General features: G+C 34.4%; 3 protein-coding genes across 4 annotated transcripts; 1 reads left to right on the top strand and 2 right to left on the bottom strand.

Moving 5' to 3' along the window:
• Positions 1-1,707: 1,707 nt before the first annotated feature.
• LOC142549538 (protein BASIC PENTACYSTEINE6-like) lies at positions 1,708-3,989 on the top strand. 2 transcript variants are annotated; one of them, XM_075658527.1, is made up of 3 exons: positions 1,708-1,919; positions 2,450-2,501; positions 2,884-3,989. In XM_075658527.1, exons 2-3 carry the CDS (start codon positions 2,496-2,498, stop codon positions 3,772-3,774), a joined length of 897 nt encoding a protein of 298 aa, XP_075514642.1. In that variant the 5' UTR covers positions 1,708-1,919; positions 2,450-2,495; the 3' UTR covers positions 3,775-3,989. The 2 variants fall into 2 exon arrangements, with proteins under 2 accessions (XP_075514642.1, XP_075514641.1); XM_075658526.1 differs by having other exon boundaries at positions 1,708-1,924.
• A 5,653-nt stretch (positions 3,990-9,642) lies between these two features.
• Positions 9,643-10,992, bottom strand: LOC142549536 (GDP-mannose 4,6 dehydratase 1-like). The gene has a single exon (XM_075658525.1). The coding sequence runs from the start codon at positions 10,864-10,866 to the stop codon at positions 9,760-9,762; it is 1,107 nt and encodes a 368-aa protein (XP_075514640.1). The 5' UTR covers positions 10,867-10,992; the 3' UTR covers positions 9,643-9,759.
• Positions 10,993-11,552: 560 nt separating this feature from the next.
• Positions 11,553-13,629, bottom strand: LOC142548222 (uncharacterized). Its single transcript, XM_075656539.1, has 2 exons — positions 12,870-13,629; positions 11,553-12,763 (listed from the first exon to the last, which is right to left on the bottom strand). Exons 1-2 carry the CDS (start codon positions 13,588-13,590, stop codon positions 11,721-11,723), a joined length of 1,764 nt encoding a protein of 587 aa, XP_075512654.1. The 5' UTR covers positions 13,591-13,629; the 3' UTR covers positions 11,553-11,720.
• Positions 13,630-17,774: the final 4,145 nt, after the last annotated feature.

Genomic DNA, 17,774 nt, shown 5'->3' with positions numbered 1-17,774 from the left:
ATAACTGAAACGCCTTGAAAACTGTTAGTTGTCTCACATCGATTAGATAAAATATCTGGGAGTTGTATATGGTCTTGGACAATCCTCCCCCCTTGAGCTAGCTTTTGGGGTTGAGTTAGGTCCAAGTTCCATTCTTAATATGGTATCAGAGCTCAGGTTTCACCGTTATGTGTTGGACTGCCTATAGTTGGGTCACTCGTTTTGCCCATAATTGGGTCATTTGTAAACTTCACGCTCCAGATGTTCATTCCTAGGCGTGAGGGGGGTGTGTTAGTAGTCTCACATCGGTTGGATAAAATACCTGGGAGTTGTATATATGGTCTTGGACAATCCTCCCCCATTGAGCTAGCTTTTGGGGTTGAGTTAGGTCTAAGTTCCATTCTTAACAAAAACCTACGTAATTGCAGCATCTTCCTTAAAGTAAATCGATTCAAAATCGATTGCGAGTGCATCCATGATGTAGGAATGAGTTGTTGGAGCTACTATTTCTGAAATGAAATCTTGAAGATAGAGATTAAAGAAAGTAGAAAGCTTGAGAACAAGAATGAGAGTATGCTTGAATTATGATATGCGAAGGTAAATTGAAAATTTAGGGATTTCAAGTGTTTAAAATGTGTGAATTTTGACCTGGTAACAAACGGGACACGTGTCACGTTGTCCGTTGAATTTTTTGAAATTTTTTAAAAAATGTGGTGAGTACAATGTACAAATTTTAACATTTTTTAAGATTGAATGAATAATTAAGTCAATATTAAATGACAAGATCAGACAAACTGAAAGTAATATCTATCAGTTAGCTTGTGAGGCCAATTTTCAGTTGGTAAACTCAAAGACTAACCGAAAACTATCTTATGTATAAAGCTTCATAATTCAGTATTCCCCCTAGATTCATGCATGGAATAAAACTTATTTTCCGTGAGCGGTTTGGTGAAGATATCAACTGTTTGTTGTTCGGTTGAGACGTATTCCAAATTTATGTTTTTTAGAAGGATTGAATATCATGGTATTAATTAAAAATTATGTGAAAAATGCAGTTGATGATAATTGTACTAACTTAAATATAAAATATGTTTTTTATTTTAATGAAAATCTCACAATACAAGTCAACCCAAAAAGAAGTGAATTGAGGAGCAGTGTTTTCAGAACCGGTTCGATCAGGAATCGATCACGGGTCCAGTCCGAAATACCTTTAGCGGTCAAACTTGGTCGAACCCGATATGAACTAGAAAATCAGTTCAACCGTTTGAATCGGTTTTTCAAATTAAAATTTTTTTTTTGAAAAAATAATTTTTTCAATCTTAAATTTTGAATTTTGTTATATATAAATGATTATTTATAATTTAGACTTAATTAAAAATATTATTTTAGTAATAATATAATTTATTGTTTTTGTTTTTTAACAATATATAATTATAATTGATATTTTGAATATATTTATATAATTTTTTAGATGGTAAACTTTGATAATATTTTTTATATATTTATATATATTGTATTATATGTATATTTAGATTTTAAAATTAGATAATTATATATTTTTATTATTTATATACATTTAAAATCTTTATAATATAAAATATATTATTATTTTATAAAATATAACGTTTTTTGGGTTCAACCATGAGTTCAATAGATCAATCGATTTAATCAATTTTTAAATTAAATCAGTTAGATTACCGATTATAAAAAATTATGGTCCGATCATTTTCTGCTGCTCCGACACAAGACTTGAAGACAAAATGTCGTTGGAATCATATGACCAATGCGACGTCGCGTGAATGCACCTAAATTCCCCAAATTCGAATTTGCAGAGATTCAGCCATCGTTTGCCTGCAACTCCGCATTTACAATTGCGATTGCGCACTCTCTTCTCTCCGACAAGAAGAAGGGAAGAGAGAGGCTTCTTCAGATTGTTAGCGGTTCGGTAAGCTCCGATTTTTGTAGTTTTTGTTTTTCTCTTTACATTGTTGTGCATTGATTTATCGATCTGCTTGCGTCTGCTCAGTTCGTTGTGTTGTCTTTGATCCAGCATTTAATTGCGTTTTACATGCTCAGATCTCCTACTAAGTCATTGTATGAAGTAATTGTTTGCCTCTTTCTTGACATATAGTCCTGTCATGATATGAAGCCATATTGTGTAGCTGCCACAGAACCTATTAATAGAACCTCCTCTATCTGAAGTGGATAATATGTTAGCATGGACTTAATTTGATTTGCTTAATTGTCGGATAGTCTTTGCTTAATATATCAGGAATGTGATGCTAATAGTTTGATTGAACTACTTTTTAGAACATTTCCTCAAATACTTGACCTTGCTATGCAACACCATAGCATATCTTGCTGTGACTTTCTAAAATCTTCAAGTATTTATGCTGGGGATGTTTTTGGGGCTTGATACTTGCCTTTGCGGACTTTGATTTCTAACCAATATGCTGTTTCACTTGTGCAGCAACAGCCAATTTGGGGATGAATTTGTAGATCAAAATTAATTCTTCATGATGGTAAATATATTATTCCTTTGATAATATATATATATATACACATACACACACACACTCACACACACACACACACACATGTATATGTATGTATGTATATGATTCCAGTTCTCATTTTTGTTTGCTTTATTTCTTCATACATGTTTTAGAATTTAAGAAAATGAAAATAGGTGAAAAGACTTGTGCAAACAGTCCTAGAATTAGAACGTTTGGTATTAAACTAAGACTGCTAAGAGGTCAAGTTCGAACCGGATGAAAAGATTTGAAAGTGACTGAAAGAGGAAAAAACATATTATAAATAACAGGCTGTTTTTTTATCAGCTCACCTATCATACTATATAGACTAGAAATAATTGCATTACTGACATTTAAACTTTGATGGAAGGACCACAATCACTTTACCATAAAGACATTCATGGCCATCACGGCTGAGAGAGATGCTGCCATCCGAGAGAGGAACATGGCACTAGAGGAGAGAAAGAGGGCTTTCCAAGAGCGAGATATGGCAATGCTGCAGCGTGATGCTGCAATTGCCGAGCGAAATGCTGCCATACAGGAGAGAGACGAAGCAATTGCTGCTATGCAATATCGAGAGAATTCAGTTAATGAATACAACACTCTCCCCGATACATCTGGAAACGAACTACCCAGTGGAGATAAGCACATCTCATACCAGCAAGTCCATGTGTCTGAAGCAGCTTTTACTCCTAGAGAAAGTTCAAGAGTTGATGTGCTCACTGTTACAGAGGCTCCTGAAACAGCAAAATCAAGAAAAGGAAGGCAGCCAAAAGATGGAAAACCAACCAAGTCAGCTAAATCTGCAAGAATTGGTAAAAGATCATCTGAAGGTTTGAGTAAGCCAGTTAACTCTGTGGCATCCAATGGTTGGAACAAGGAGCGAGTTTTGGAGAGCAATGAGGAGGACCTAGATAAGCCCGTTTCATGGAAAGATAATCTAGGTTTGAACCAAATAAGCTTCGATGACTCAGCCATGCCAGTACCGGTTTGCACATGTACAGGGTCGCCCCAACCTTGCTACAGATGGGGCAGTGGTGGATGGCAGTCAGCCTGCTGCACGACCACAATTTCAATGTATCCATTGCCTCAGGCGGCCAATAGGCGCTACTCTCGCGTTGGTGGCCGAAAAATGAGTGGCAGTGCATTTAGCAAATTGCTTAATCGGCTTGCTGCTGAGGGATATGACTTCTCTACTCCACTGGATCTTAAATCTCACTGGGCTAAACATGGAACGAACCGTTACAGCACACTAAAATAGCTTCGAACATGTCTGGGTTTGGAGGATAAAGGCTTCTGCTTAGTTCCACAGGTAACAAAATCAAATGGTGCTCTGCCCTATTTAACTTCAATCTTAGGATATCAATCATTCTTGAAATTTACTCCATTTGTCGTGATTTCCCTGATTGTATTCTTATTCAGTGTGTGTATACTATGTTTCAAGAAAATGTTAAAAATCTGCGGTATTCTTATTCAGTGTGTGTATACTATGTTTCAAGAAAATGTTAAAAATCTGCTCTCTTGGAACGCTTGATATTTGTACCGTTCATGATGGGGGAAGAAGATATATTTGACAAGGGTGCTAAGCTTTGATGAAAATTGCTCTATAACAATCCGTTTAGCGCAAATTTCAATTATTTTAATCGTCTTCTAAAATTGAAATTTTAGTTTTATATTCGATGCGACTTGAATGAACCCTATTTCGATCATGTATTGGATTTTATTTTAATCGCCTTCTAAAATTGAATTTTAATTGGTTATTTTAACAAATTTTGATAAATTACTTGATTTTTTCATCACATTTGATTTGATATGGTATACATCGCCGTTGTTGGAATGAACCTACTTCAAAGTTAAATGAAAATAAACGGGGTTTCGATTTTAAGAGAATCGTTAATTTAGAAGTTTGTTTCAAGAAAATACTTTGATATTGTTTCAAAATTAAACATGATCCCAATTATAGATGTTGAGTGAAAAGTTTTATTACCATTCTTTTGTTTTGTTTAGAGATTGAATATCCAAGGCAATTTTTTTTTTTCAGGAGTTCCAAATACAATGTTCAATGGTAATTGGAGAAGAATTTAAAAAAAAAAACAAAATTTAACCAGGTTAATTTTTCAACTTCCCTAGCTTCAGGACATCGAGTTGAGTATTTCTTTGAACATTTTTTTTATTATTTTGTTGGCAAAAACTTGTGTGAGATGGTCTCACGGGTCGTATTTTGTGAGATAGATATCTTATTTGGGTCATTTATGCTAAAAATATTACTTTTTATTGTAAATATCGTTATGGTTGACCCATCTCACAGATAAAGATTCGTGAGACCGTCTCACAAAAAATCTACTCTATTTTGTCCGTAACATTCGTCGAGGTCGTTAGTGAAATAGTCAAATATTTTAGAAACGAATGACTCTTTCATCTGTATTTGAAACTATTCAAATATACTTGAGGTTATTTGAAAATTTTCACCCTCTAATTTAACCTTCTTGACACATTACGTCATCATTAATATTATTTATTTTTATTTTGCAATTTCACCTTCAAATCATATTAAACCCGTCATTTTGCACCCTTTCTTATTTTCAATTAAAATATTTCTCCAAATATTAAAATTAAAGGGGGAATTTTGTCCATTAATAAAGAGAGTTAGTTACTTAACTTAATTAATCATTTTTACATAGCAACTTAGCCGTCTCCCAAATGAATATTTTCACTTTGAAATTGCTTGATTTTTAGAATTAAGAAAATCTGAATTTGAGAGAAGATATTATGTACTAATCGAATAATTTTAAAATAGAACTAAAAAGTATCGATTATTCTTATTTAAGTTATTTTTATTTAGGTATATTTTAGAATAAATTTATTATTATTTTATTTGTTCATATAATTTAATCACTTTTTATCAAAAATCATGCATCATTCTCATGTGTTCGAATAGTTATTTTTTCATAATAAATTCATTATTTTTATTTCTTGCTAATGTGTATTCAATGGTATTTTTTTTTTTTTTTGGGAATGGACCGAAAGGTTATAAAAGTTTACTACATAACGGGATCATAATTTTTATTCCCAATTTTTGTTTTACATTGTTTCATATCCTATTCAAATTAATTAATTTTCCTTTTCATTTTTTTTTTAAAAAGTAATCACAAATGAATTATATTTTAATTTTTTAAAATAACTTTAATAACAATAATCGAATACATTTTTAGTTTCATTTTGAAATTATCCTGAGTGGTACAGAGTATCCTCAATTTTGTTCTCTACTCAAAAACAAAATCATTCTAAATAAAAAGTAAGTCTATTGTGAGATGATCTCACGAATCTTTATCTGTGAGACAGATCAATTCTACCGATATTCACAATAAAAAGTAATATTCTTAGCATAAGAAGGAACATTTTTTCATGGATGACCTAAATAAGATATCTATCTCACAAAATACGACCTCGTGAGACCGTCACATACAAATTTTGCCCTAAATAAAACGCAAATGAGAAATATATATTCATTGAAAGACACATATAGTTGCTAATTTGTGTGAGACGGTCTCATTGTCGTATTTTGTAAGACGAATCTCTTATTTGGGTCATTCATGAAAATGTATTACTTTTTATTGTGAATATCGGTAGGGTTGAACCATCTCACAGATAAAGATTCATGAGACCGCCTCACAAGAGACTTACTCTAGTTGCTATGTATAAACAATTAATTAAGTTAAATAACACTTTTTCTAGTGGAAAAATTGCCCCTTTATTTTTATATTTGAGAAGGCAAAAACTTGTATGAGACGATCTCACGAAACGTATTTTATGAGACATATCTCTTATTTGAATCATACATGAAAATGTATTACTTTTTATGTAAAGTATTACTTTTTATTGTGAATATCGGTAAAATTAACTTGTTTCACAGATAAATATTCGTGAGACTATCTCATAATAGACCTACTCATTTGAGAAATACTCTAATTGAAAATAGAAAAGGATACAAAATAATGGTTTTAATATGATTTGAGAGAAAAAATCTGCCGACAAACAATTTAATAAAGTGTGCCAAGAAGATTAAATTACTTGCGAAATACCCATCCCAAAGTCAGCCTGTAACGAAAGAGCCACATCATAAGTATAATTTGCATTCTTAAATAACTTCTAATGATTTCTCATTTATTTGAAATTTTAATTATTAATATATTTTAAATGATTCAAAAAAGCCAAATATACCCATAAAATTGCAAAATAAACCCCTACCACAGCATTCTATTATTCTGAAGTTGGATAACAGCAGTACTGGCAATCATCTCCCAAAAAATTTTCCAAAGCAGCATACGTAAAGACCCACACACTACCCAGCACCCGTATCTTTGTTTTATTATATTTTTCAAATACTTTTCTATCTGTAATGCACCCATGTATTATAGATATGCAGAGATAGATTGGCTTCTATCTGTAATGCACAAGTATCATTCAACGTTGATCTAAGTCGATCTCGACTTGCAAGATTGCAAGTGTAGATTTAGCAAAAATAATTGATCAGTATGAATTATACAAGGCGTTTATTTCCCAAATCCATTGAACCAAAAATCAAAAGGTTACAATGAAGGACAAGGAAGCCCCCCGGTTACACAAAGATGAGCATCCAAAAGTCGATCATCAAATCAAATGTACATCCTTCGAGCATCTCTTCATCTTCATGAAGGATTCAGAATATTCGCAAAAAGACCATAGGGTAAATCGGGAAAATAAGAAACGAAAAACAGAAGACAAAGAAAAGAGGGGTAGGGTGACTGTAAATAGACGTGAATCACTGAATCATCATGACTAAACTCTTGAAGAAAAATCCTTTCAAAAAAAAAAAACTTTAGCAGAAAAAAGGTTGCAAATTAGTGAAATGCTGACTCTTCACCAGGAAGTGCCCAGAAATCTGAAAGGAACAAGAAGTCAGCAATAACTAGATTAATCACGCATTCCAAGGCTTGGCAAAATAGGCATATTCCTTGCTACACCTGGCGTTTGTACAAGTTTTTGACCCCATGTGGCACCTGGGATTTGTCGAAGTTTTTCACCCCATGTAGCATAACCGAAGCACGGACCTTGATTCCTTAAAACATGGGGTGGTCCACTCGTATACCCTAATGATCCAAAGTAGTTGACGGAGGAAGAAATGCTTCTCTACAAGTAGCATGACCTTTTCCAGTAAAATAGCCACAACTGTTTGTATCTAGTCTCTGATCCTTTAACGAAGAAAGATGCCTAAACTTACATGATGGACAAAGAAGAAAGGAAAGGAAGATGTTCAAATCTTATCCATTCCACTTAAACATGTGTCATCTTTACAAACTACAGTTCAGAGTACTATCCTCAATCCCGTGCCATCTAATCCCAGTGATCTAAGGATCATAAACATTAATCATCATTTTATGACACAATTCTTAAAATGTCTGCAGAAATCGGCCAGAAAGCATTGTGAAATTCGATTGAGCAACTATAAAGTAAATTTATTGCAAGAATTCTATGCAGATTCAGTGATCATTCAGTCAGTCAGCTAAGGAGAGACAATCCAACTCAATGAAGACCATGTACAGGTATAAAAGCCCTTGCCAAAACAAGTATAACTGCAGTCAAGCCACCTCACAAACATCAAAATTCAAAGAATTTTTTGAGCATGAAACATTTCTATCCAAGAACTACATAACAATACCCAAAGACGAAACCCTTTCAATTCCAATAATAGAATAAGACAAATGCGATTCCTGATTAGAGACCTTTGGCATGTTCAGCAAGGTTCAAAATAATGATTAATTTTTAGAATAAAATATTTATGGTAACAACCAGTACGTCTCTATTTATCATGATCATCATCACAAGGAGAGTGTTGAAAATAAGAGATTCAGTGTTGAAACTATTGAAAATTAGTGTGTGATAATGTATGTAACGATATATTTATTTTTGGATTATTTTGAAAAAATTCTATAAATAGGTCTTTCAATTTGTGAAGAAAAACACAATTCCGTAGACAAAATTTTATAACGTGTAGTTTAATAAATTTTGTGAATTTGAGATTTTAATTTTTTACCGTAAATTTTTACTTTTAACAAGAATAAATATATAAATCTTGAAATTTTAAAATATCAAAACTATGATACAAAAAACTCTTATAAGACCATCTAAATATTCAATTTGTTTAGACGAATATCTTAAATAACCCGACTCATAAATAATATTATTATTTATATCAAAAGTATTATTTTTCACTCTAAATATGAACCTAGTCAAGCAATGTAAAGGATATAGATTCGGGAGATCTCAAATGAGACATTGAAATTAGAATCATACCACATATAAAAAATGATTAATCACTGTTTAACTCTTCATTCGACTTAAGTCTTAACTAATCTCATGTTCTTCATCCCACTCATTCTGTATCCATTCAAAACGAACCAACTTTCATTAGGTTTATCTTGGGGAAATGAATGTGCTAGAATTCTTTAGTCGACAAATTTCAAATTGTTCAAAGATGTATTTGGGGATGACAAGTATAGTTTTATCGTTACAAATTAAACATACAAAATTTTAAATTCAAACCTTAATTATTTACACATTAGTTACACAAAATAAAATAGATTTCAAATACCTCTATTAATGGATGAAATTGAAATTCATCGTAATTATATAAACATGCAAAGATCGGACTTGAAGTTTATTTCCTTCCTCATCTAAAATTACAAAAATATATTTGAAGTCAATCGATCCAAATCCAAATGCAACCTAAGATTAATTTGAAAGTTTATAATTTTATTTTAATAAATACGATATTAAACTACAAAAATATTAACACCGACGCTAAAAAGAATTTGATTCTATAAACTGGCCTTGTGTTCAAATAGAAGAGTTCATATTTGACAGAGATATCTAGCAGATAAATATATATCCCAAAAGATTCTATCACAATGCCTTGAAACCAATACATAAAACATCGTGAAAAAGAATTTGAAATCCATCTCAAATTTATCCAAACAAACACCATGGATGTAGAACATGGATTTGAAATCACATAAAAAACATTAATCAAGAAACAACAGTTACTACATGCTATCCAAAAGATACCATCTTGCTGCCTAAACTCATCATATCAAGGCAATGTATTAAGTTGCTACTGCTATAATTGAATCAAATTTGAATCACAAATATACTTATCGAATCTAGAAAAACGAATTCATTTCAATCCAAGACAGATAAAATTTTGTTTTCAAGGTTGCTGCTGGGCATCCATATAACCAGCATCAACAAGTACCTTTTCCCTCTTAGCCAAGTCGATATCTTCATCTACCATCATCTTCACCAGCTGCTCGAACCCGACTTTCGGCTTCCATCCCAGTACTTTCTTCGCCTTGCTGGCATCCCCTTTGAGATTGTCCACCTCTGCAGGCCTAAAATACCGTTTATCGATCACCACATGATCTCTCCAATTCAATCCGACATACCCGAATGCAGCTACCAAGAACTCCTCCACCGTGTGAGCCTCCTCTGTGGCCACCACATAGTCCCCTGGCTGCTCCTGTTGAAGCATCATCCACATTGCTTCCACATAGTCGCCCGCGAAACCCCAGTCCCTCGATGCCTGCAGATTACCAAGGAATAGTTTGCTCTGCAGCCCGATCTTGATCCGACCGACGGCCCTGGTGATCTTCCGGGTCACGAAATTTTCACCCCTTCGAGGAGACTCGTGGTTGAATAAAATCCCATTGCAGGCGAAGATGCCGTAAGCTTCACGGTAATTAACGGTGTACCAATGGGCGGCGCACTTGGAGGCGGCGTATGGGGAACGAGGGTGGAAGGGGGAGGACTCGGACTGCGGCGGCGGAGTGGATCCAAACATCTCCGATGACCCCGCCTGGTAGTATTTGATATGCGACCGACCCGTCGCGGAAATGTGAGAGCGGACGGCCTCCAGGAGGCGGAGGGCACCGGTGGCGACCACGTCGGCGGTGTAATCTGGGATCTCAAAGGAAACGGCGACGTGGGACTGCGCGGCGAGGTTGTAGACTTCATCCGGGAGGATTGTATCGACCCATCTGCGGAGGGAGGAGGCGTCGCTCAAATCAGCGTAGTGGAGCTTCATCCGAGCCTTGTGGGCGTTGTGGGGGTCGATGTAGATGTGGTTGATCCGCTGCGTGTTGAAGTTGGAGGAACGCCGGATGAGGCCGTGAACCTCGTACCCTTTATCGAGAAGGAATTCGGTGAGGTAGGAGCCGTCTTGGCCGGTGATCCCGGTGATCAGAGCTATCTTCCGGGTGGTTTGCAGCGGCGGCGGAGGGGATGGAGTGGCGAGATCATCGGTGCCATTGGCGTCCATTGAAAGAAATCGGAGTGCAAATTGAAGATGTATTGTATTGTTTTGTATTGTATTGCTCAGTGTTTCCAGTGTAAATTTTTTGAAATGGAGAAGAAAAAAGAGAACCGTAGGGAACTAACGCTTTTCTCCATTTCGTTATTCTTATTAGCAACTATTGCAGTTGGGTGTTTACTTTTCAAAAGCGTTTACACCGAAATTAACTCCGACAATTTGCCAAACATTTGTTTATTATACGGAAAATTCGTATTCAGTCCCCCACCGTCGATTTTTTTTTGTGTTCAGTCTCTGGGTACTTTTTTAGTACCACATTTCCACATGAAGTGTACCACATTTTGTATGATATAGTACCACAATTTTGTGGGTAGGGAGTGAACCCAAATAAATGTTTTGATTAGAGATTTTTCACCGACTTCCTCTTTATTATACATATAATTTAATATATATATATAATATATATATATATATAAATTAATTGTCAAATATGTATCAAACATTTTTTTTATATATATTTTTTGAGTGAGTATAATTTATGGAAATTCTTGCAGCATCTCTATCATATATTTGTGCAAATGCATAACATAAAGGTGATAAAGAATCTTGGAAAATAGAATGAGATAATATCGTACCTCGCGAACCTTTTTCTCTACCTTTGAAAATGCATTTCAGTTTGGTTATTTTTCATACGAGCAGAAGTTATTTCCAAATTTTGATGAGTATTTTGGCCGTACTATTTCTACCTTTTTTGTTTGGATATCTATTTGAAGTTTATTCGAGGACGTTTCCGTTTAATACATTCTCTTATAATCAAACTAACCCTTGAATTTGGGAGGGGAATTAAGATTAATTTAAACAAACTAAACATATTTAATCCGACGATAGGGATGTGAAACCTTTCCACCACAGGATCGATATCCACAGTCGAAATGGATCCAAAAGTCACAGTCTTGGCAGTGTAAAGCCATTCCATCTTTGAAGCCTTCGATAATTTCGTGGCAATACCCACAGTTTTGGCTGCCGAGATTCATCATCCTCGTCAAAGTCAATGGATGATCTTCGTGACAAGGCACTTCCACAGTGCCACCAAACTTGATTTTTGAAAATTTCCCCACTGAAGGAATGCAGTCGACATGAAACGATTGGTCACATTCGGCACAATGATAGAACCAATACTTGGAATCAATGTCTTCTTCGCAGAATTCGCACAAGTGATCCGTATTTTGGTATTGGGAAGAAGGTGCAAATGTTAGAGTGAGGGGATGTTTGTCGAATTTATGGGTGACTATTTTAGGCAGACGAGCACAATCAATATGTATCATGAAATTACACACACCACAGTGGTATACATACCGACATGATTTACCACAGCACGATACCCAAATTGTCATATTTGAGTCTGGATAAGTTAGAACAAGAGGATGTTGCTTGTGTGAATCATGCTCGATGACTCTCGGAGAAAAGGAACATGCAAGATCGTCGACTACGGAGTCGTGTTCACTGTATGAGTATCCGAATCCGTTGCAGTACCTGTTGCAACTACTACACTCAAACAAAGAAAGGAATTCATCCGATCTCGGGGAAACCAGGCTGCCAGTGGTTGATGTGTAAATCGAATCTTTGATAGAAAGAGGCAAATCCACACAAAATTTGTGGAGGAGAAAATTGCATTCAGAACGGGCGCTACATCTATAATATGGAGGTGAAATAGGGTGAATGCATGCGTTGCAAACTGCTTCTTGTGCAATGTCTTCTTCATCGATCAAGACCAAAGAATGGGCGTGGTATTTTTCTAACGTGTTGGTAGAATTTCTCTCCTGTATAGCCCTCTCCTTTGCTAATGAACGAATCATCGAACTCGGAAAAGCATCGATCGACAAAGTCGGTAGATGAAATATCTCACCTGCATGCGGATTTTGTCATAGAAATTATTTATATATATGTTGCTTTTGTCATACCATATTCATTCATACATAGGAAACAATTAATATACAAGTAAATTTAGTTACCTGGGTCCTTCATCTGTGATATTGCACAATCCACATGACTGCTAACTCCACACGTAAAACAATAATAAAGCCCGAATTCACTAATCGTCATTTTCGAACAAATTAGACACTCGCTGCTTCTAAAATAAAAGTCAAGCAAGGAGGCAGCAGAATAGACGAGGGAGAGATAGTGCTGGTGGTTTTGGACTCCTACAAAGCTGGGTAACAAGGCACAATCATGGTGAATCCAAAAATTGCATTTTTGACATGAGAAGAAATAACCCTCATGTTTTCTCCCACAAACGTCACAAAACAACAGAGCCTCCTTGCACACAATTACCAGTGGATGTTGGGGGTGGCTCGTGTGTTTTATTTGGATATCCAAGGGAAACCCACATAGAGGATGGAGTACAAACTCGCATTCGGAGCAGTGGTAGATGAAATTCTCGCACAATTTCCCACATTTACCGCAAAAACAGTTCTCATCACGCGGCTTTGCAAGTAAAACGAGAGCATGTTTTGCAATGGGAAAATAAAGTTGACCATTGTGGAAATAATGGTGCGATTCGGGGGGGAGTTGTGCGCAAGCTTGGTGGAGATAAAAATTGCAACCTTGAATGGTGCACATGTAACAGGGACTCGACAACACATACAGCCCACATGCATTGCAGCGATGCCGAATTTCCTCTGATTCCTTGAAGATGAGTGGGTGATCATGAGCAAAATGTACATTATTCTCCATCTCTCTTTATTTCTTTGTGTATGTCTCTATTTTTGACAATAATCTATCTATATATATATATAGAGAGAGAGAGAGAGAGAGAGAGGATGTTGATTCTTGGAGTAGTATATAGACAAACTCTGTTATCCTGCTTTTTGCACTTTACTGATTTTTTTTATTCACCAGTTTTTTATCTTTCTCTTTTAAAAAATACTAATCCACCGAAAACAAAAAAAAATGCAAATTACAATATTAAATATACAATTCAATATTAAATCAAAAACGAAAAAAATTAAATTATAAGAAAAAATGTAATTATCTTTATTTAAATCTGTTTATTCGTTTTGCTAATAATTAAAAGAGATATTTTTTAAATACATGAAAAAAATATAGATGGTTATTTATCTTTTTTGAGAGCATATATGAATATTTTCTTTCTATACGAAGTAGAGAACGCGGGAAAGGGCACACAACAAAACAATCCACGAGCTAATTTATATAATCATATTTTTTTAAATTGGTTTAGTTCCTAACTTTTGCATCAAGCAACGAGCTAGATTTATTATATTTATTGGTGATTCTTATATATATATATGTGTGTGTTACAGTGCCCAACTCCAGTTGTTCATTCTCGGACGTGAAAAAGTGTATTAAGATTTCTCACATCGGTTGGACAAAGTCATGTGAGTTGCATATATAAATTTGGACAATCTCCCTTGATTTAGTTTTTGGGATTAAGTTATCTTCAAGTCTCAATCTTGACATATACATGATCAAAAGTAAAAAAAATTACAAAATAAAAATATATAATTATCCATATTTAAATCGGTTTATTTCTTTTGATCAAACGATAATTAAAAAGTGATATTTTTAAAATATGTGAAACAAATTTAGATGGTTTTTTTAAAAAAGAATATATGGAGATTTTATTTTTATATAAAGAAGAAAAGGGTCCACCATAAAACAATCCACAAGATAATTTATATATTCATAATTTTTTAAAGTGGTTTAGTTCCTACCTTTTGTATCAAGCGATGAGCTAGATTTATTATATTTTTGGTAAACGAGCTAAATTTATTATATATGTATGTGTGTGTGTGTGTCTATATATATATATTTAAATTTCAACATAAAATAATTTTTGTGTAAACATATTTATATTAGAACACAAAATTGTTTGAATTTTGAATTTGTTACATTTTTTTCCTCAAAAAAGTAAATCAGCTTGTATTTTGGAGATGCAATATAGTATAGTACTTACCAATTAACTTTCAAAAATTAAGAAAGAATCCAATGTTGTAACAAGCTTGTGCTTTACGATGTAGTAAAACCAAGCTTTAGCTTTAGCAAAGTCAAGAATATCACATGAGAAGCTTCTAAACTAAAACTTTGGGAGAAATTAAGAGGCTATTACATGAAGATATATATTAAGATTAAGCACTTACGAGGCTTGATGTTTTCGAAAATTTTGATAATATCATTGATATCAGGCTTCAAAAATACATAATACTAATCTAATTCTATGTGTGTTTGTGTTGATGAAAATTAAAATTAAAACCAAAAATTATATTAAGGATGTCAATGGCACATGTGAGTTTAAAGTTATACCATTTCCATTTTCATATTTTCTTCTTATTCAATATTTATCTGCCCTTTTTGTTGATGGCTTATAGTTCATTTGGGAAACGAGTTTTGAGTTCGAGTTCGAATTCTAGACATGATCAAAACAAGCTTTCGACTGAATATTGTATATTTATTTTTGTATCATTATAATACAAGATTAAAATAAATTTACTAAATTAAGATATTAATGTTATTACAAGCTTGTTATTATCATAACAAGCTGGTACTGTTGATGGTACTGCTTCTTCTGCTTGACTTGGCTCCTCAGAGTCTCAACCTGCTCGGTCAGACGGTAGCACACGTCCGCTAGGCTACACATGGCCTCACATGAATCCTCCAGTATCTTCTTACCCCTAGCATTTTTTGCCTCTCTTTCTCCAGTTCCTTGCGATAACGCTCCATATCCTTTCGTAACATTCCTTCTCGATACTGGCTATGTTCTATGATATCCCTTAAGTCCATGTTGTCTCCTCTCATTAGTTCTCTCTGATAGATTGACTTTTTCATCTGGACCCGCATCTCTTCCTTCTCAGTAGCCAAGGTCTTGATCTCACGTCTCCTTGGTGTGTTGTCGTTGAGCCACCAAACTTAAATTCCTACTCTCTAAATAAAATTAGTGTAATGGTGAGCAGGGTCGAATCCACAGGGAACTGGGGTTGATTTATTTCGAGTAAAAGTGCAAATAAAATGGGAGATTTTTGGATATGAATTTAATAAAATATTAAACTAAATTTAACATGCAAGAAGAAATAACTAATCAAGATGAATAACTAATGAAATGTAAATTAATCTTACCAAGCTCGATTCAATGGATTTCTACTATTCAATTATATCACTGTTCATCGACTAACATATTATTTATTCATGCAGTTACAAGTAATTAACTTAGAATTATAGGGATAGTCGCTAAAATCCTTGCGTTTTCCTAATTTAATTGACCAAACCCAGCATCCAGTCAAAACTTATCAATAATTAACTGGGCACGATAGCGTTCCATATTAATTAAAAATAGCATTTTCGTTTTGTGAAAACAGTTAATCCTAAAATCTAACAACCGAGATAGCTGCAATTGATAGATCGAGTTTCTTTGATTTATTTAGATTAAATATGTTATGATAGCACAACACACCTAATCTATCGCTACTCATGTATCAATCGTTCATGACAATTACGGATAACTGAATTCATGGATAGCAGTAGAAATTATATATCGAATTAAATTGTCAGATTAACCGAGATACAACTCTCGTATAAATAAATCATAAATCAACAAATACTTGAACAAAACACGAATATTAAATTAAAGTGCAAAAAGTCTCACAGTGATAAATCGAAATAGTAAAAATATCCCTTGAATCAAAAATAAAACTTAGCCTAAAGGTATGGAGAGAAGTTAAGAGAAAATCCTTGCGCCTTTCTTTTGCTCTTCACGTGAGTTGTTGGAGAAGGTTGGAGAAATCTTTTCTTTTTTAATCTAATTCCTCCAATCTTGTGCGGCGGCTGTCTCGTGAGTAGTAGATTTTTTTTTTTTTGGTCTAAATTTTTGCTAAAAGCCCACTAACTCTAATTAACCCTAAATCTTAAATATAAAATAATAGATAATATTTTATCTAGATTTTCCCTCCTTGCAATTTTTGGCAGCTGAAATATCGTCACAAGGCGTGGCCACGTCTTATTCCAGGACTTCTTCTGGTTTGGTCATTCACTTTCAAACTCTATCTTGAAAACTTCAAATGTGATAAACATCACATTTTTAACTCAAATTTGCTCCAAGACCGCGAAAGTTCCTCCTACAATAAAATTACACAAAAATGTATCAATTAAACATATCGGAGGTTGGAATAATAGGAAATATGAAAATAAAAATATTAACTATTATGAGCCTATCACTCCTCTCACTCAAAGTAGCCCTAAGTCGCTTGAGTTGGCGGGACTGATAGTCAAGGGCAAGCCGCTTCATACGGATGGCAACTTGAGCACGAGTGTGGAGTCGCAGGGGAGTTGATGGAGCCATTTCCTGAAATAAAAAATAAAAATGCTCAGAATAGGCTGAATAATATAAAACAAGATAGACATATGGGTTCGAAGCATATGTCGAGAGGATTCCAAAACAATTGACAGAAACGAATTCGAAATTCCCTATGAAAAGTTATATGGTCTATGAATATTTCCAACTGTGTAAGGGCCATAAACATGTCATATTGGGATTCTCACTCATATACTGTCGAATCCTCACATTGTCCAAAACCATATGACAACCAACACAAGAACAGAGTAGAAAAAGAACGTGTACTCGACTGCATTTTTCGAAAATGAAATAAATATGCATACACAAAATTTAATCTTTAAAACAAGCCCACTTATCTTGGTTTTTGAAGGCTAAAAACATAGGTGCACGGCTTTGGTGGATCGCTTCTTGCTTCTCGTTCGGGCCGCACTTCGGCTCACGCTCTAGGCTGACTTGGGAAGAATTTCAGCATAACTTCGCCTCACTTGGCTGCTGGAAATTTTGAAATTTGAAGTAAGGATTTTCGAAATATTGGTGTGAGGAATGACTAGGAGTGATGGCCTATTTATAGGTG

This window comes from Primulina tabacum, chromosome 6, assembly GCF_025594145.1.
Source record: "Primulina tabacum isolate GXHZ01 chromosome 6, ASM2559414v2, whole genome shotgun sequence".
NCBI lineage: Eukaryota > Viridiplantae > Streptophyta > Magnoliopsida > Lamiales > Gesneriaceae > Primulina > Primulina tabacum.
The sequence above is the reverse complement of the archived record's forward strand: the minus strand, read 5'-3'. Positions and strand labels throughout refer to the sequence as shown.

What these genes read in the sequence shown, in the direction of transcription:
- LOC142549536 (XM_075658525.1), bottom strand. Translation starts at nt 10,866, where the DNA reads ATGGACGCCAATGGCACCGATGATCTCGCCACTCCATCCCCTCCGCCG.
- LOC142548222 (XM_075656539.1), bottom strand. Translation starts at nt 13,590, where the DNA reads ATGGAGAATAATGTACATTTTGCTCATGATCACCCACTCATCTTCAAG. An exon ending in ATCACAGATGAAGGACCCAG is followed by an intron (nt 12,764 to 12,869) that starts GTAACTAAATTT and finishes ATCCGCATGCAG; the next exon opens with GTGAGATATTTCATCTACCG.